This window comes from Taudactylus pleione, unplaced genomic scaffold (genome assembly GCF_031769625.1).
Source record: "Taudactylus pleione unplaced genomic scaffold, aTauple2 ptg001041l, whole genome shotgun sequence".
Lineage (NCBI taxonomy): Eukaryota > Metazoa > Chordata > Amphibia > Anura > Myobatrachidae > Taudactylus > Taudactylus pleione.
The window spans coordinates 2,039,176-2,055,908 of NW_028285442.1; the positions used below are offsets into that span (position 1 = coordinate 2,039,176).

The window sequence follows — 16,733 nt, forward strand, 5'->3', positions numbered from 1 at the left end:
TTAGGGGGTTAGGTTAGTAAATACTTACCTATCCACGATCGGGATTTCCAGCGATGTCGGGCTTCCACTGCGTTGCACTCTGCTCCTGTCGGGCTGCCGCTGACGGGAATCGAACCAATTCCAATAATGCTGTATATACAGGATACTGGTACTAGTTGTATGTTATTTCTTTGTTCAAGCAGAGTGCAAACTCAGGATATGGGGGTTAATCCAATTAGGGGTGAGTTTGTATCATGAAAAACACACACTTCGCACTGATGCTCGCTCCCGAGAAACGCTCAATCCAATTAGAAATACCAACTTGCGCCACATGCGGGGGGTGAGAATTTTTTATAGCATGCGACTTGTGAGAAAGGCATGAAAAAGTGGGGTAGGCATCCTGGACCCCTAAAAAGTGACAATTTCATTGGCAGAATCATACAGAAGACTGTTAGTGAGCATAAGGAAAATACTGGAGGTTTTCAGAAATGAGAAAAAATTGTAAACAAAAACGTTTTGTTTAACCTCAAATGAATTAAACAAAAAAGGCAAAAAAAAAGTATAAAGAGATGTGATTTTTTGTGTTAATTTGAGGCCACTTTAGCTGCTTCTTTTTTTTTTTTAAAAAGAAAAATGGCAAAAAGAAATATTTCATTAAAGAAAACAAACTGTAAATGCATTTGGGGTGCCTAAACTAACAAAAAAGTTGCTGTGCGGGTAATTTGAGGCAATTTTTTTAAACACCCAAAAATGACATCGAACTATTGGGCCAATTAAGCTAATTGAAAACTTCTAAATGGATAATTAGTCATTAGAGGGGCTAAAACAGAAAAATATTACCAACAATACTCCTCAGGCGCTCGAAGTAATCTAGATCTCAATAAAAAATAAGAGAGAATCCATAGTGTAGTATATTCAGAATGTAATTTTTTGTTGTATCTTATAAAAATGACCCCCCTCTTATTCAGACTCGTACCATTAGGGATGGTCTACTATGAATAAAGTAGACAAACCAGCATAGATAAAACCTTGCATCTCTCCTCCAGAGGTAAGGTTTCCGTTCTTTTATAAGAAGCACAATCTCCAATGTAGTTTATGTGAAGAAAAATAATACCAAAATAGTGTAATACTATTTAATTCAAACTAGGGGTGAGCGGGTTCGGATTTCTGAAATCCGAACCCCCCCGAGCCCCCCCGATCCGAGTCCGATCCGAATCAGGCTCGACTTTTCCCGCCTGACTCGGATCTGAAATCGAGGCAAAACGTCATCATCCCGCCTTCCGAGTCTCGCGGGTTTTGGATCCTATATAAGGTACCCACGTCGGCGCCATTTTCTCACTCGGCTGTGGACAGTGAAGAGGGAGGGTGGGAGTTAGGGCTGTGTAGTGTAGTGTAGTGTAGTGCTGCTGTTGTCCACTACTTCAAAGTCCATAGGGGCTGGCTGTGTTTTGCTGTGCTGCTGTTGTTAATAGGGGCTGTGTCCACTACTTCAAAGTCCATAGGGGCTGGCTGGACTGTGTTGTGCAGTCAGTTCTCCATAGGGGCTGTGTCCACTCCAAAGTCCTGTGCAGTGTCCCAGTCCTAAAGGAGTGCTGTAGTGTTGTCCAGGGGGTGCTCTGTCCATCAGGGGTGCTCCCCCCAAGTGCTAAAAAAATAATATATTTTCTGTGTTTGTGAATTGTGTGCGCAGTAGCCGCACGTGCATCAACAAAGTAGTGCCAAGCGTGCGCCTGTGTCATAAGTAAAGGGCCGGCTGGCTTGACCGTTAAGGGTGCTGTAACCCCCGAAAGTACACTCCAGTCCAAACCAAAAAAATAATTATTTTCTGTGTTTGTGAATTGTGTGCGCAGTAGCCGCACGTGCATCAACAAAGTAGTGCCAAGCGTGCACCTGTGTCATAAGTAAAGGGCCGGCTGGCTTGACCGTTAAGGGTGCTGTAACCCCCGAAAGTACACTCCAGTCCAAACCAAAAAAAATTTATTTTCTGTGTTTGTGAATTGTGTGCGCAGTAGCCGCACGTGCATCAACAAAGTAGTGCCAAGAGTGCGCCTGTGTCATAAGTAAAGGGCCGGCTGGCTTGACCGTTAAAGGGTGCTGTAACCCACAAAGTACACTCCAGTCCAAACCAAAAAAAAAATTATTTTCTGTGTTTAGCCGCACGTATATATCAAATCGATATAACATAAATGGAGGACCAAACTTTCTCCGATAAAAATAAAATAGAGAAAGATCAAGAACCACTTCCTCCTAGTGCTGAAGCTGCTGCCACTAGTCATGACATAGACGATAACATGCCATCAACGTCGTCTGCCAAGGCCGATGCCCAATGTCATAGTAGAGGGCACATACAATCCCAAATGGCAAAGTTCAGGAAAATGACCTTGAAAAAGACATTTAAATCAGCTGAAGAGAAACGTAAACTTGCCAATATGCCATTTACGACACGGAGTGGCAAGGAACGGCTAAGGTCGATCCCTAGTATGTTCATGACTAGTGGTTCAGCTTCACATGACGATGGAAGCCCTCCTCCCACTAAAAAAATCAAAAGAGTTAAGCTGGCAAAAGCACAGCGAAGAACTGTGCTTTCTAAGAAGATATCACAAATCCCCAAGGAGAGTCCAAGTGTGGTGGTGGTTGCGATGCCTGACCTTCCCAGCACTGGACGGGAAGAGGTGGCTCTTTCCACCATTTGCACGCCCCCTGCAAGTGCTGAAAGGAGCACCCACAGTCCACTTGCTGATATGCAAATTGAAGATGTCACTGTTGAAGTACAACAGGATGAGGATACTGGTGTAGCTGGCGCTGAGGAGGAAGTTGGCGAGGAGGATTCTGATGGTGATGTGGTTTGTTTAAATCAGGTTCCGGGGGAGACAGTTGTTGTCTGTGGGATGAAAAAGCCCATCACGGTCATGCCTGGGCAGAAGACCAAACATTCCACCTCTTTGGTCTGGCAATATTTCTATCCAAATCCGGACAACAACTGTCTTGCCATATGTACCATATGTAAAGGTGAAATAAGTAGGGGTAGGGACGTCAACCACCTAGGAACATCCTCCCTTATACGGCACCTGCAGCGCGTTCATAAAAAGTTACTGTCAAGTTCAGAAACTTTGGCTAAGACCGTAAGCAGTCCAGGGACACCTAAATCCCGTTGTCCTGTTGTATCCAAGCGCCTGCAAACCACACCGTCAACTCCCTCCTCGTCAATTTCCTCCTTAGTCAGGATCGGAAGTAGTCCTGCAGGCCATGTCACTGGCATGACTGACTCTCCTATCCGGGATTCCTCTGGAGGATCCTGCATTGCTACGCCTACTGCTGCCGCTGCTGCTGTTGCTGCTGCTGGGAGTCGTTCATCATCCCAGAGAGGAAGTAGGAACACCACTACTTTTACTAAACAATTGACCCTCCAACAGTCCTTAGCGAGGAGGATGAAGTACGACAGCAGTCATCCTGAAGCAAAACGTATAACTGAGGCCTTGACTGCTATGTTGGTGTTAGACGTGCGTCCGGTATCCGCCATTAGTGCAGTGGGATTTAGACAATTGATGGAGGTAGTGTGTCCCCGGTTCCAAATCCCGTCTAGATTCCACTTCACTAGGCAGGCGATACCGAGACTGTACAGAAACGTCAGAAAAAGTGTCCTCAGTGTCCTGAAAAATGCCGTTGTACACAATGTCCACTTAACCACGGACATGTGGACAAGTGGAACAGGGCAGACTAAGGACTATGACTGTGACAGCCCACTGGGTAGATGTATCACCTTACGCAGCAACAGCAGCAGCGTCACCAGTAGCAGCATCTCAGAAACGCCAGCTCGTTACAAGGCAGGCTACGCTGTGTATCACCGGTTTCAGTAAGAGGCACACCGCCGACAACCTCTTAGAGAAACTGAGGGAAATCATCGCCCAGTGGCTTACCCCACTTAGACTCTCCTGGGGATTTGTGATATCTGACAACGCCACCAATATTGTGCGGGCATTACATCTGGGCAAATTCCAGCACGTCCCATGTTTTGCTCACACAATAAACTTGGTGGTGCAGAATTTTCTGAAAAGCGACAGGGGCGTGCAGGAGACGCTTTGGGTGGCCCGAAAAATTTCTGGCCACTTTTGCCATTCAGCGACTGCGTGCCGAAGACTGGAGCGCCAGCAAACACTCTTGAACCTGCCCCGCCATCACCTGAAGCAAGAGGTTGTGACGCGGTGGAACTCAACCCTCTATATGCTTCAGAGGATGGAGGAGCAGCAAAAGGCCATACAAGCCTATACATCCACCTATGACATAGGCAAAGGAGGGGGTATGCACCTGACTCAAGCGCAGTGGAGAATGATTTCCGTGTTGTGCAAGGTTCTCCAGCCCTTCGAACTTGCCACACGTGAAGTCAGTTCAGACACAGCCAGCTTGAGTCAGGTCATTCCCCTCATCAGGCTTTTGCAGAAGCAGCTGGAGAAAGTGAAGGAGGAGCTAAGACGGAGCGATTCCGCTCGGTATGTGGGACTTGTGGATGAAGCCCTTCATTCGCTTTGCCAGGATTCCAGGGTGGTCAATCTGTTGAAATCAGACCACTACATTTTGGCCACCGTGCTTGATCCTAGGTTTAAAGCCTATGTGGTGTCTCTCTTTCCGGCCGACACAAGCCTGCAGAGGTGCAAAGACCTGCTGGTGAACACACTGTCAGCTGAAGCGGAACGTGACACGTCAACGGCTCCTTCTTCATTTTCTCCCGCAACTGGGGCTGCCAGGAAAAAACTTAGGTATCCTAAGCAACCCGCTGGCGGTGATGCAGGGCAGGCAGGACCAAGTTTGGACATCTGGTCCGGACTGAAGGACCTGGCAACAATTTCTGACATGTCTACTGTCACTGCATATGATACTGTCACCATTGACAGAATGGTGGAGGATTACATCGGTGACAGCATCCAAGTAGGCATGTCAGACAGTCCATACCTGTACTGGCAGGAAAAAGAGGCAATTTGGAGGCCCCTGTACAAGCTGGCTCTATTTTACCTGAGTTGCCCCCCCTCCAGTGTGTACTCCGAAAGAGTGTTTAGTGCAGCCGGGAACCTTGTCAGCAAAAGGCGTAGGAGGTTGCTTCCACAGAATGTGGAGAAGATGATGTTCATCAAAATGAATTATCAGCTCTTCCAGGGAGACCAGCCTCCAGAAGGTACAGAGGGACCTGTGGTGGTGGATTCAAGTGGGGACGAGTTAATACTTTGTGAGGATGAGGATGTACACACTGAAGAGGGTGAGGAATCGGTGGATGAGGAGGATGAGGATGACATCTTGCCTCCGTAGAGCCAGTTTGTGCAGGGACACATTAATTGCCAGCTTGTTTTGTGGGGGCCCAAACGAACCAATCATTTCAGCCACAGTTGTGTGGCAGACCCTGGCGCTGAAATGATTGATTTGTTAAAGTGTGCATGTCCTGTTTATACAACATAAGGGTGGGTGGGAGGGCCCAAGGACAATTCCATCTTGCACTTCTTTTTTTTCTTTGCATTATGTACAGTTTGGGGCCTAGTTTTTCTAACTGCCATCCTGTCTGCCACTGCAGTGTCACTCCTAGATGGGTCACGTGTTTGTGCCGCCCACTCGTGTCGCTTAGCATAGTCATCCAGCTACCTCGGTGCAACCTTTTGGACATGAAAACACTATTGTGAGGTGTGAGGTGTTCAGAATAGACTGGAAATGAGTGGAAATTAAGGTTATTGAGGTTAATAATAGCATAGGAGCAGAGAAACCAACAAATTCTGTGATTTTAGCTGTTTTTATGCTTTTTAAAAAAAAAAATACAGATCCAAAACACAAAACCCAGAACCCAAAACACGGAAGGGTGGTTTTGGCAAAACCAATCCAGATCCAAAACACGAAGAAAGATCCAGATCCAAAACCAAAACACAAAACACGAAAAGTGGCCGGTGCACACCCCTAATTCAAACACAGATTAATACATGAATTTAAGATATAATAAAACAAGTGTAAGTGGGGAATGAATGGACACTCACCGGATGGATTGGTCTACCCTTGTAGCAGACAACAGCGCATAAGTCCAAACATCAGGCGTCCCTGTTAGTTGCAAAACGGACCTGCCAGGAAGTGTCCAAAGAAATCCCCGAAAAACGCGATTTTCCTCTGAAATAAAAATGCAAGTGTGGAATTGGATTGCAGCCGCACTTCGTAGTGCGAGTTTGCCGTGATATCGGCTCACACAAGCCAACTCGCACCTAATGGGATTTACCCCTATGTTTGTCACTACTTTGCTTTCTAGTTTTTTCTTTGTCATGCTTTTGGTCCTTTCTAGATCTAGACCTAGCAATAAGCCCATTGACATAATCCCATGCCAACAATAATGTTGCATATATGCCTTACTACTAGGCCACGCTACAAACTATAGCATTGTTAGATGAGCATCACACCACAATAAACATGATTAGGTAAATTCCTATAGAAAAAAAATCATACATTCATCACTTAATATTTACATTTGGCAAACAGAGGAAAATATATAAAACATGAATAAGCCCCTTTAAGAATAAACTTCTTGAAATTTAGTTTTGTAAACCATCTTTAGCCCCTTTCATGAAACCTTTGAACTTTTTGTTCAGTTTACATGATATCAAGGAGAGAATTCCATAAAAGTGTTACTGTGGATTTCCCCAGTACTGCTAGATGGCATAGTAACCCATAGGGGGCAGAGCAATTCTCCATGATGTGGAGCACAGCAATCTTCACTCATTTTCCTGCTCCCTAAAATGGGGTGTGCGTTAAAATGAGGGTCTCAGTAACAGATGTTGGCAATGTAACCATATATAATTCTTATTTGATAACATTACTGTCACTTATTGTATATATTTATTTTTAGGTAGCCCTTACGTCTGTTGTGGAAGATCTAAAAAATGTGTAAGTTGCTCCTGCAAGGTGATGAATTCTTTAATGGTACTGGTAAAATGTTAGTTACAGCAATGACCATTGATTTGCTGGTCTCCGGTCTGTAATGTGTATTCTAGGGGGGAAATCTACTAAAGTGCCGGTTTATAAAAGTGGGGATGTTGCCCACAGCAACCAATCAGATTCTACTTATTTATCTAGCACCTTTTAGAAGATAATAGCTATAATCTGGTTGTTATGGGCAACATCTCCTCTTCTGCACTTTAGTAAATATACCCAAAGGCTTCTGATAGGGTGCAGAGGCTAGAAGGGCAGGGTTTCCTTTGTCAGACAGGGGAATAATGTTTCTTTTTATATGGTATATATGATCACAGATTTAAATGTCCATACATCAAAGTCATTCTCAGGTATTCATTCTTTTATATTTAAAGGAATATTTCTCCTTTTTATTATGATCCTAAATAAGCGCACAGCCTACAGTAAGTTCTTCATGCAACGATTGTTGTGCTAATTTGTGTTACCAACACTTCAAAAATGCTTATATAGAATTGAACATTCAGCGCTAAACCTTTATGTATATATGGTTTGCAACCTTAGAATGATGGGATGATAACAGACTGCTATAGTACTGTAAGTACAAATATACTTTTACTTAATCAGTGCTTAAAAATTGTACAATGTAATTGCAGACATAGGGGTCTATTTACTTAAAAGCAGTGTTATGAGACAGAGTGAAAAGTGATGTCAGTGATATGGTGTCAGCCAATCAGCTCCCAACTGCCATCTCACAGGCTGTGTTTGAAAAATGACAGTTGGGAGCTGATTGGCTGGCACCTTATCACAGACTTCACTCTCTCTCCTAACACTTAGCGCTGAATGTTCAATTCTATATATGCATGTTTAAAGGGAGGACACCCTTCTATTCAGCAGCTCACCGAAACCAGTAGGTAGCCCAGTGCGCTGTGTTTATCCATTCTTCAACTCAAAAATACTTATTCCTGACCATTCTACAAAGCCATGGAACGGAGCACATCAGTTTTTAATAATACTTTTATTTATGTAAGCCTAAAATGTATCAAAGCTAAATTTAGTATAATGTGTTACTTGATCTCATTTTCTTCTCTTCATACTAGTTTGGGTGCCTGGGTCCTCATGATCTTATTGGGGGAATTCAATTCAGCGCGATGTTGAATAGCCGCGAGAGGGAGCTCCTGAAGCTATTCAATACACTGCGATGTTTGGGCGGGCAAAGTACTTCTTCTCGCACCCCCCTGGAGATGTGAGGAGAAATCCGATAAAAGTGCCGGCCGCGCAGCTGTTTTACTGCTTAGCGCGACGCTAACAGCTGCGCGCCTGACACTTTTTAGTCAGAGAACTCTGGTTCTCGCGCCATAACACCCTTGTTAAGTTGCGAGAACCTGCATTCTCCGACATAACAGCGCACTGAATTGAATAGGTCCGGGAGCTCCCTCCCGGTGCTATTCAATTCGCGTTGAATTGAATTCCCCCCCACTGACGCTAACTAAATCATGTCGCTAATGGTTTTGGTTCATATGTTTTCATAATCTAGTTTAATTTGTTAATAACGTAAAACAAAATAAAGGAAAGTGCGTTAGTAATGAAATACTGAAACATGGATTCACGGTCGTCATTTAAGGTGCCCACACACATAGCGATGTGCTCACGATCCGACATAGTGTATGATTTCCCTTGAACTCTCCCCCGGCAGCTCCCCGGCAGTCCTACACACGATTTGGAGTAAAAAGCATCCAATCTGACTTAAGATCTATCGTGCATCTTAACTTTTTTTTTTTTTTCAAGTGCATTGTGTCCCAGATTGTCAGATCTGCCCTACTGCACAGCAGATCTGACGATGCGATGTGCAACCAGCGGGGACGCGCATCGTGATCGTGAGTGGGGAATCACGATTTACTCTCAATTTGGCCATATTTTACACAATCTGTCGTTCCAATGTGTCGGAATCGTCCAGATCGGGTAAAATATCGCTATGTGTGTGGCCAGCTTTAGAACCCCAACTTGTATAAGGTATAACTGTGTTCCATGGGCTGATGTGCGGCATAACCACCTGCCGTAAACGCTGTGATTTTTGCTTTGCTTCTACTATAAATAAGACTGCAGAGGTTTGTAAATGAAGATCAGATCATGTGATTTATATAGGGTATAGGATCACAACAATTCTGATGAGTCAGACTATTTAAGACCTAATACATTTCGTGTAAAGGCTGGTTTGATTGGCTAACTATGAGAGAGATGACTGTTAGGCAATTGGGCTCATTAGGCACAGGAAGTGATGTCAGAAGATGAGTACTTACATGGTCAGGTGCTGGCCTATTCCCTCCAGATTCTTTTCATCCGTTCCGATTAATGTTGGGAAGGACCCAGTCACCCATTATTATGAGGATAATGAGGTCCAGTATTCTTATTGAAGTGATGCGCACTGTGATTTACAGTTAATTGACCTTTGAAAGGAACCAAATTGCAGCAAGAATCATAATGGGTAGGCACTATAACAAGTTGGCTGAAAAAAGGAGACTTATTAAAACCTAGAAATGTTTTTATTTTCTTTGTTTTAAACCTTGGTCTATGAAATATTGATTTGAAATGGTATTAATAAGGATTATATTTTTAGTATCCATGAGAAGGATGGCAAAATAAGGTCTGTGGAAGATATGCTTCATGCTGAGCAGCTCCGGGCCAACAATGAGGAAAAGGCTGTACAGGTATTATGTTCTCTGTAGGTGCCAGATTGTTGCAGGAAATGTTCTATTGGATTTACTATTCTTTTTTATTTATTTTTTTTGTGGCAAAATATTTGATTCATTTTTATAGTATTCAAGTATTAATATTATGCCCGATACCCATCATCAGCGGAAGTAATGTCAAGTATCATCACTTATCCGATATGATTGAAATATAAATAGATTGCAAAATAGAAAGTTTTAAGTTTTCTACTTCAGGGTCCATAGGGGGTTCACAGGGTTGACCTTGGGGTATAGCTGGATCTGGATCCACGGGCACCACGCAGTTAAAGCTTTGCTGCTCCCAGGATGCACGTGGGTCCGTCCTCCTCTATACCCCGCCCCCGAGCCACAGCACCTCAGTTTTAGTTGGTGCCCGGCCGGAGTCGGGTCACCCTGGGCAGTGGGCAAGCTTTATTTTTTATTATTTTTAAAGAAGAATTTATTTAATTTTTTCTATCTTCAGAGCGGCAGCATCAGACTGTCCATCTGGACATCCACGCTGCCGCTCCAACAGTCCCGCTGGCGCTGCGACGCCAGTACTGATCTGGGGATCGAAGCGGGACCCCGGAGTCAGTACTAGCGTGGCTCCGGGAGCTCCAGCTGACCGCTGCCGGATTCTACGGGGCCAGGTAAGCCGCGTGCAGCGCTTTGTGCTGCGCGCGGGGATAACAAATGCAGTCTTCAGCCGCCGGTCTCTGGGGACAGACCGGCGGCGGGCTCCCCCTTCACAGGCATACCCCGCGTGACCGCTGGACCACCAGGGTGTAAGGACCGGAAGGGAACCGGCATCCCTGGGGGTTAATCACTAGCCAGGGGAGGCAGCCTTCCCTGATTTAGCGGGTCCTCCCCTCAGCCCAGCACGCCTTCTCTCATGCGTGCTGACGTCGCTGGGCTGTTATCTCTCGGCCACTCCTCCTCAGAGCTCTCCGGCGGCCATCTTCTCAGTGGCAGCAACGCAGAACTCCCAGGCGGTATCAAGTGGACCGGTCCCCCTGCGTACCTCTCCCCTGCTAAGGACAGTGTTCGCAGCGCTATAGCCCTCCCAGACACTGAATCTGGGAGGTTGATTGTAGCGAAAGGTGCAGTGAGTATAACTTCCTGCATGGTATGTGACTTTTGCTAGTGCTGCTGTCTGTGCTTATTTATTCTTGCTGTCAGCTTATATCTATCCCTTTCCTTCTCCTACGGCCCGCAGGTGCGTGGGGGAGGGGTGTTCTTTCTGTGTACCTCACTTATATAGATCTACGTATTTGTGAGGTCCGTCACATGTTTGTGTTGCATACGTGGGAGTGCGTGGGTGTTTTACGCCTCACCTCTTTTCGGTGATACACTTTTATTGCAAAAGTTATTGTGTCATGTCTGATGAGGAGAATGAGCGCTCCGTGGCTCCTGTGTTATTTTCCTGCCGGCACTGTTCGGCAGGGGTTGATGGGGTGGATTTGTCTCAGAACGGTCTGTGCGGGCGGTGCCAGCTGGTACCTAGTCCCTCTAAACCCACGATGGCGCAGGATCCTCCTTGGGCGATGTTTACACAAGTGATGGCGTTGATCGCGGACCGGCTTGCGGTCCCGACTGCGGTCCCTTCTAGGGCGTTGCCTCAGCCTACCATCCCCCGTTCCCCGGGGGTTACGCATCTGGTGCAGTCTCCTCCCGGGTCTCAGACTGTGGGTCCTTATGTAGGATTGCCTGTATACGTGCAGTCTCCCACGGTGACGCAGCAGTCTATGGTACCCTTTCAGGGGTATTCTCAGGCGGTACCCCCTCCCTGGGTGGATGTCCTCTCCAGCTCTGTTCAGAGCCTGGCGGCCTCGTCATCGGCTTTTCAGTCAATACTGCACCGTGATTTGCCCCCAAAGGCGTCCAAGTGACCCGTTCCGGCTTCACTGGCGGCGCAGTTCACGGACACGGACGTGTCTTCGGATGATGGAGAGATCCATGAGGACTCTGACTCGGATGCCGGGGCCCAGGAGGTGGAGGCTAAGTCCACCATTAATGTGCCGGCATTGGTTAGGGCGGTGCGGGCCATCCTTCATATAGAGGAGGATGCGCCGGCTCCCAGGTCGAAGTACCCTAATTTTAAAAAGGTCAAAGTAGCTTTGACTGTTTTTCCCCTGTCCGACCAGTTGACTGATCATATGGCGGGGGCCTGGCAGTTGCCCAGCAAGAGGTTCCAACCGCAGAAACGGTTGGCTTCCAACTATCCTTTTCCTGAGGCTCATTGCAGGAAATGGGAAACTCCGCCTGTGGTGGATTCCCATGTCACCCGCTTAATTAAAAGTGCTACGTTGCCTTTGCCGTCTATCTCCTCCCTGAAAGATCCCACGGACAGGAAAGGTGAGACTTGTTTAAAGTCTAACTTTTCTCTCTCTGGGGCTGTGGCCCGTCCGTCCATGGCCATCTCTTGGGTGGGCTGGGCCAACGCTTTGGAAGATACCTTTCTGGATGATGCTCCAGATATCCAGAGAGCGTTGATAGGACAAATGAGGGATGCGGCTTCCTACATTGCGGAAGCATCGTTGGATGCAAGCTTGCTGACCTCTAGGGTGTCGGCTGCAGCTGTGTCGGCGCGTCGGTCCTTGTGGCTGCGGTCTTGGAGAGCTGATGCAGACTCCAAAAAGGGCCTGGAGGCCTTAACTTTTAATGGAGAGTTGCTTTTTGGTCCAGATTTGGACAAAATAGTGGATACTCTGGCTAAGTCAAAATCAGCCTTCCTCCCTTCGGCTTCTGCACCTACCAAAGTACGGAGCTCTGCCTTTTGGTCCTTTCGGGTTCAGGGTAAGGCAAAAGGTCAGCCCTTCCCGAGGCAGTCGGCGACCAAGGCCGCTTCTAAGCCCAAGAAGCAGGTCTGGAGTGCCAGACGCCCTTCTTCCAAGCAGGAAGATAAACCTGCTGCCTGATGGGACGGGCCTCCCTCTGGGGGACCCCAGAGTGGGAAGCGACTTCTTCAATTTGCCCAGTGCTGGCACAATACCACCACGGATGCCTGGGCTCGAGAAGTGGTCTCCCAGGGGTACGCCCAGTCTTTTCGGCACAGACCGCCCCACCTGTTTTTCTGCACGAGTCCTCAGGTCAAGACCAAGGCTTTACAGATTCAGGAGGCTATAGAGTCCTTGCTGAAAGCAGGGGTCATTGTTCCTATTCCTCAATCACAACGAGGGACGGGGTACTATTCTATTCTGTTTCTGGTGCAGAAACTCAATGGTTCTCATCGCCCTATCCTCAATTTGAAGTATCTGAACAAATTTCTCAGGGTTCCCAAATTCAGGATGGAAACTTTACGTTCCATCATTCTGGCGATGGAACCTGGGGATTACATGGTGTCCCTGGCTATCCAGGACGCTTACCTCCATGTTCCGATAGCACTTCACACCAGCGGTATCAGGTTCGCTATCCTTAAGCATCATTATCAGTTCCGGGCGCTACCCTTTGGCCTCTCCACGGCACCGAGGGTATTCACAAAGGTTATGGCAGTCAAGGCCGAACATCTTTGGAACCAGAATGTACGGCTGCTGCCGTATCTAGACGACCTCCTGTTGCTGGCGAGCTCCCCGGAGGTACTGCTTCAACATCTCCACCTGACGATCGCTTGCCTGCAAGCGCACGGGTGGTTGATAAATTGGAGAAAGTCCTCCCTGATTCCATCACAACGGATGGTTCATTTGGGAGCCCTGCTGGATTCTCGTCAGCAAAGGATCTTCCTGCGGATAAGCAGTTGCCTGAGCAGTTGCCGCCTGTTGGTCCATTCGGCTATGAGAGTTCTGGGGTCCATGGTGTCGACATTCGACATGGTGGAATTTGCCCAGTTCCATTTCCGGCCCCTGCAGGGGCTGATTCTGTCGGAATGGAACGGGTTACCTCACCAGATCCGCTCTCAGATGCTGGTGTTGTCCCTGGAGGTTCAGCAGTCTTTGGCTTGGTGGCTTCAGACAGCTCATCTGGTCGAGGGGCGCCCCTTTTGGATCCCGGACTGGGTCCTGCTCATGACGGATGCCAGTCTCCGGGGTTGGGGGGCAGTGACCGGCTCATTGTCGCTTCAGGGTCGTTGGTCTGCGGAAGAAGCTCTTCTCCCCATTAACTTCCTAGAACTGCAGACGTCCGGCCCCGCTCTTCACGGAAGGGCGGTTCAGGTGCAGTCCGACAACGCCACCACGGTGGCATATATCAACCACCAAGGAGGAACTCGCAGTCGGGCAGCGATGTTCGGAGGTGTCTCGCATCCTTGCTTGGGCGGAGTGCCACATTCCAGCGATCTCGGCAGTCTTCATCCCCGGAGTCCTCAATTGGGAGGCGGACTTCCTCAGCCGTCACGACGTGCATCCCGGGGAATGGTCACTTCACCCAGAGGTGTTTCAGCTACTCGTGGACAGATGGGGGCTGCCGGAGCTGGACTTGATGGCCTCCCGTCACAATCACAAGTTGCCCGTTTACGGGTCAAGGACAAGAGACGCAGGCGCATGTCTGGTAGACGCGCTGTCGGTGAAATGGACGTTTCACCTGGCGTATCTGTTTCCTCCGATATCCCTACTTCTTTGGGTCCTGCGGAAATTCAAGCAGGACGGCGGCACACTCGTGCTAGTGGCTCCGGCGTGGCCCAGACGTCCTTGGTACTCCGATCTGAGGAGCCTCTCCGTCAATGCTCCGTACCTTCTTCCTCAGCGTCGGGACCTGTTGTCTCAGGGGCCCTGCCTTTACCCGGATCTGGGTCTGCTGTCTTTGACGGCGTGGCTCTTGAGACAGCCGTCTTGAGGTCTCGGGGTTTCTCCAGTTCGGTTATTGGTACCATGCTCAGGGCATGCAAGCCTGCTCCCGCACGGATTTACCACAGGGTGTGGCGCACTTTCAGTGGTGTGAGTCCAGAAGCTATGATCCTTAGGTGTTCCGAGTTTCTAGGATCTTGGAATTTCTTCAATCAGGTTTGGACCTCGGCTTACGCCTTGCCTCTCTGAAGGTTCATGTGTCCGCTTTGTCCGTGTGGTTCCAACGATGGATTGCTACGCTACCAGATGTTCACACCTTTTTCCAGGGTGTTCTCAGGATCTAGCCTCCCTTCGTGCCTCCTGTGGCTCCTTGGGACTTGGCGGTGGTACTACTGGCCATGCAGCGTCCTCCTTTTGAGCCTCTTGAGTCAGTGGAACTCAAGTGGCTGACGTTTAAGACCGTTTTTCTCCTGGCAATTGCTTCTGCCAGGAGGGTGTCAGAATTGGGGGCGCTTTCCTGTCGCCCTCCTTTTCTGATTTTTCACACTCCTTTTCTGATTTTTCACCAGGACAGAGCCCGCACTCGTCCTGAGTTTATGCCTAAAGTGGTCTCAAAGTTCCACATCAATCAGGAACTTGTTTTACCAGCTTTTCAGTCACCTGATCTTTCAGCTGGTGAGGCTTCCTTAGATGTAGTCCGGGCGCTTAGAATCTATGTGGACCGGACTGCTTCGGTTAGGAAGTCTGCTTCATTGTTTGTCCTCTTTGGTTTTCACAGGAGGGTTTGGCCTGCCAAAAAACAAATTTTAGCCCGTTGGCTTTGTTACGTTATTTGTGAGGCTTATGCACAGGAGGGTTTACCTGTGCCAGCCTCTGTTAAGGCTCATTCCACTCGTTCTGTGGGTCCCTCTTGGGCTGCTAGATGTGGCGCCTCTGCTGTTCAGCTGTGTAAGGCGGCCACTTGGTCTTCAATTCAGACGTTTTTGAGGTTTTATGCGTTTGACACCTTCGCCTCTCAGGATGTATCCTTTGGGCGCCGGGTTCTCCTTTCAGCACAGCAGCGTCCCCGCCCTTAGTTGAACTGATTTGGAAAATCCCCAAGGTCAACCCTGTGAACCCCCTATGGACCCTGAAGTAGAAAATAAGAGATATGGTAAGAACTTACCTTTGTTATCTCTGTTTCTACGAAGTCCATAGGGTCCACAGGGCGCCCGCCCTGACACACCTGGCTTCAAATGGGCTGAGTGGCTGGTCACCGGTTTTCCGTCTCCCATTTCTGGGAGTATGGTGTCTTGTGTGTTCCAGTCTTCCTTCTCTCTGTTTAGTCTCCTCCTCCGGCCTTGGCTGCTTACCAACTGAGGTGCTGTGGCTCGGGGGCGGGGTATAGAGGAGGACGGACCCAAGTGCATCCTGGGAGCAGCAAAGCTTTAACTGCGTGGTGCCCGTGGATCCAGATCCGGCTATACCCCAAGGTCAACCCTGTGGACCCTATGGACTTCGTAGAAACAGAGATAACAAAGGTAAGTTCTTACCATATCTGTTGTTTTTGTCATTAGTCTACATGCTGTCACATCACAAAAACGCTTGCAGTATTGACCCAATTTGTAGCTGCAGATATGCGGATTGTGCATCTATGGTCAGCATTGGGTGAAATGGCTGCTCCACTGAAGAATACGAGCCTGTTTGCCTTTGAAAAGCTTGTAATTCATTCTAATCAGTGCAAAGAGCTTATGGCCATCAAATTATGGCATTTCATTGTTTGCACGTTGTGTCATCCATAACATAGGTAATTGTTTCATTGTGGTGCAAAACTGGAAGTTATGGGTATAGGCCAATGCATCCTGTAAACACATAGGGCTAAAAGTACATCCATTTTGTTATGTTTATGTATGCCATTGTGATGTGGTCTTGTCTCCCATCGGTCTCGTTCTTGTTGTTGTCAAGGCATTGACTAAAGAAATTGAAGCACTAAAGGAAGCTTTAGGAAATAGCCAGCTTGAAAAGGCGGAACAGGTAATACCTTTGCTACATCACTGAGATAATGTACTCAACATCGGATTGTCAATAGTTACTTAGGCCAGGAGGGCACAGTTGTAAGACACGCTTCTTATATATTCACAAATGCAGTATATCTTAGTTTCCAGAGTTTATGTAAAATTGTATGCTCTACATATGTAGGTAAGTGTCCTGTTTTCTGTGATGAATCATTTTATCCCATTAATGCCTATAGTTCGTAGGGTGGAATGATCCATAAAATATATTTGGTGTATCAGGGCTTGCCACATTTTTCTAAAATCTAGGAGCAAGGATGAAATAGTAGGAGCCAGACCACCGCCCCCCCCCCCCCCCCCCACAAAAAAAAAAAAAAAATTTACAGGAGTGAGTAAAGAGCACAGCTCTGTGT

The 16,733-nt window shown here is 47.6% G+C and overlaps 1 protein-coding gene across 12 annotated transcripts in view; it reads left to right on the forward strand.

Moving 5' to 3' along the window:
- Nucleotides 1-16,733, forward strand: part of KTN1 (kinectin 1) — a 168,407-nt gene that overhangs the window by 107,510 nt on the left and 44,164 nt on the right. For 11 of the 12 annotated variants that reach the window (XM_088461377.1, XM_088461381.1, XM_088461372.1 and 8 more), the window contains exons 25-27: nucleotides 6,845-6,882; nucleotides 9,521-9,611; nucleotides 16,274-16,342. In XM_088461377.1, the coding sequence (XP_088317503.1) occupies nucleotides 6,845-6,882; nucleotides 9,521-9,611; nucleotides 16,274-16,342 (198 nt within the window). The remainder of the gene's footprint in view (nucleotides 1-6,844; nucleotides 6,883-9,520; nucleotides 9,612-16,273; nucleotides 16,343-16,733) is intronic. The other variant, XM_088461378.1, reaches the window with a different exon arrangement.